Here is a 656-nt window from a genome sequence, read left to right as displayed (position 1 = left end):
CTCCACTGTTATTTTAAATGCTATAATTTTTTAATAACCTCCTCACAAAACAATGAGCTCATTGTGCGGCGAGGGTCCCCCACCCTCCTGCCTGGCGCTCCACGCGCGCTGCTCACCAGCTCCAGGGCTTTTATGGACAAGGACAGCGGCATCGTTTGGGGCAGGCAATTAAGGGGCCCTCACCCCCAAAAACCACACAGGCTGCCCAAGGGGGCAGCACGGAGGGACCCTCACACGTGAGCCGAGTTTAGCAGTGCTCAGCAGGCCGTGGCGCACAGCCCAGGACTGGGGGGAGCCAGCTGCACCGTGGAGCTGGTTTGGGATCAGCAGCCTCCCCGGTCCCAGCCGCTCCAGTGGGAGCCCAAGTAGGACACGCATGCTGGCATGCTCTGCCATGGCCACCCCAAGGATGGGGACCCTGGCCAAGGTGCTAGAGAAATCTGGGAGCCGCCATCGGAGGAGCACGCTCTCTGGAAGGCAAACCCATTCCCTCTGCCCTGAGAGCAGGAATTTTTCAAAGCCTGCAATTATCGTGCTGAGCTGGAGGAAGCCAGCGGATCCCACGCTGGCGGGACGGCAGCCCAGCCCAGACCCCTCGCAGGCACCACGGCGTGTGCCGAGCCGCCCGGCCGCCTTCGGGGTGCCCCGGGGACATT

At 62.5% G+C, this 656-nt stretch overlaps 1 protein-coding gene across 1 annotated transcript in view; it reads right to left on the bottom strand.

The window, feature by feature from the left end:
• LFNG (LFNG O-fucosylpeptide 3-beta-N-acetylglucosaminyltransferase) overlaps positions 1 to 152 on the bottom strand; it is a 6,714-nt gene extending 6,562 nt beyond the window's left edge. Inside the window, exon 1 of the mRNA XM_009320074.1 lies at positions 117 to 152. Coding sequence (XP_009318349.1) covers positions 117 to 152 — 36 coding nt within the window. The remainder of the gene's footprint in view (positions 1 to 116) is intronic.
• Positions 153 to 656: the final 504 nt, after the last annotated feature.

The sequence above is a fragment of the Pygoscelis adeliae genome, unplaced genomic scaffold, assembly GCF_000699105.1.
Source record: "Pygoscelis adeliae isolate BGI_AS28 unplaced genomic scaffold, ASM69910v1 Scaffold242, whole genome shotgun sequence".
NCBI classification, from domain to species: Eukaryota; Metazoa; Chordata; class Aves; order Sphenisciformes; family Spheniscidae; genus Pygoscelis; species Pygoscelis adeliae.
The sequence above is the reverse complement of the archived record's forward strand: the minus strand, read 5'-3'. Positions and strand labels throughout refer to the sequence as shown.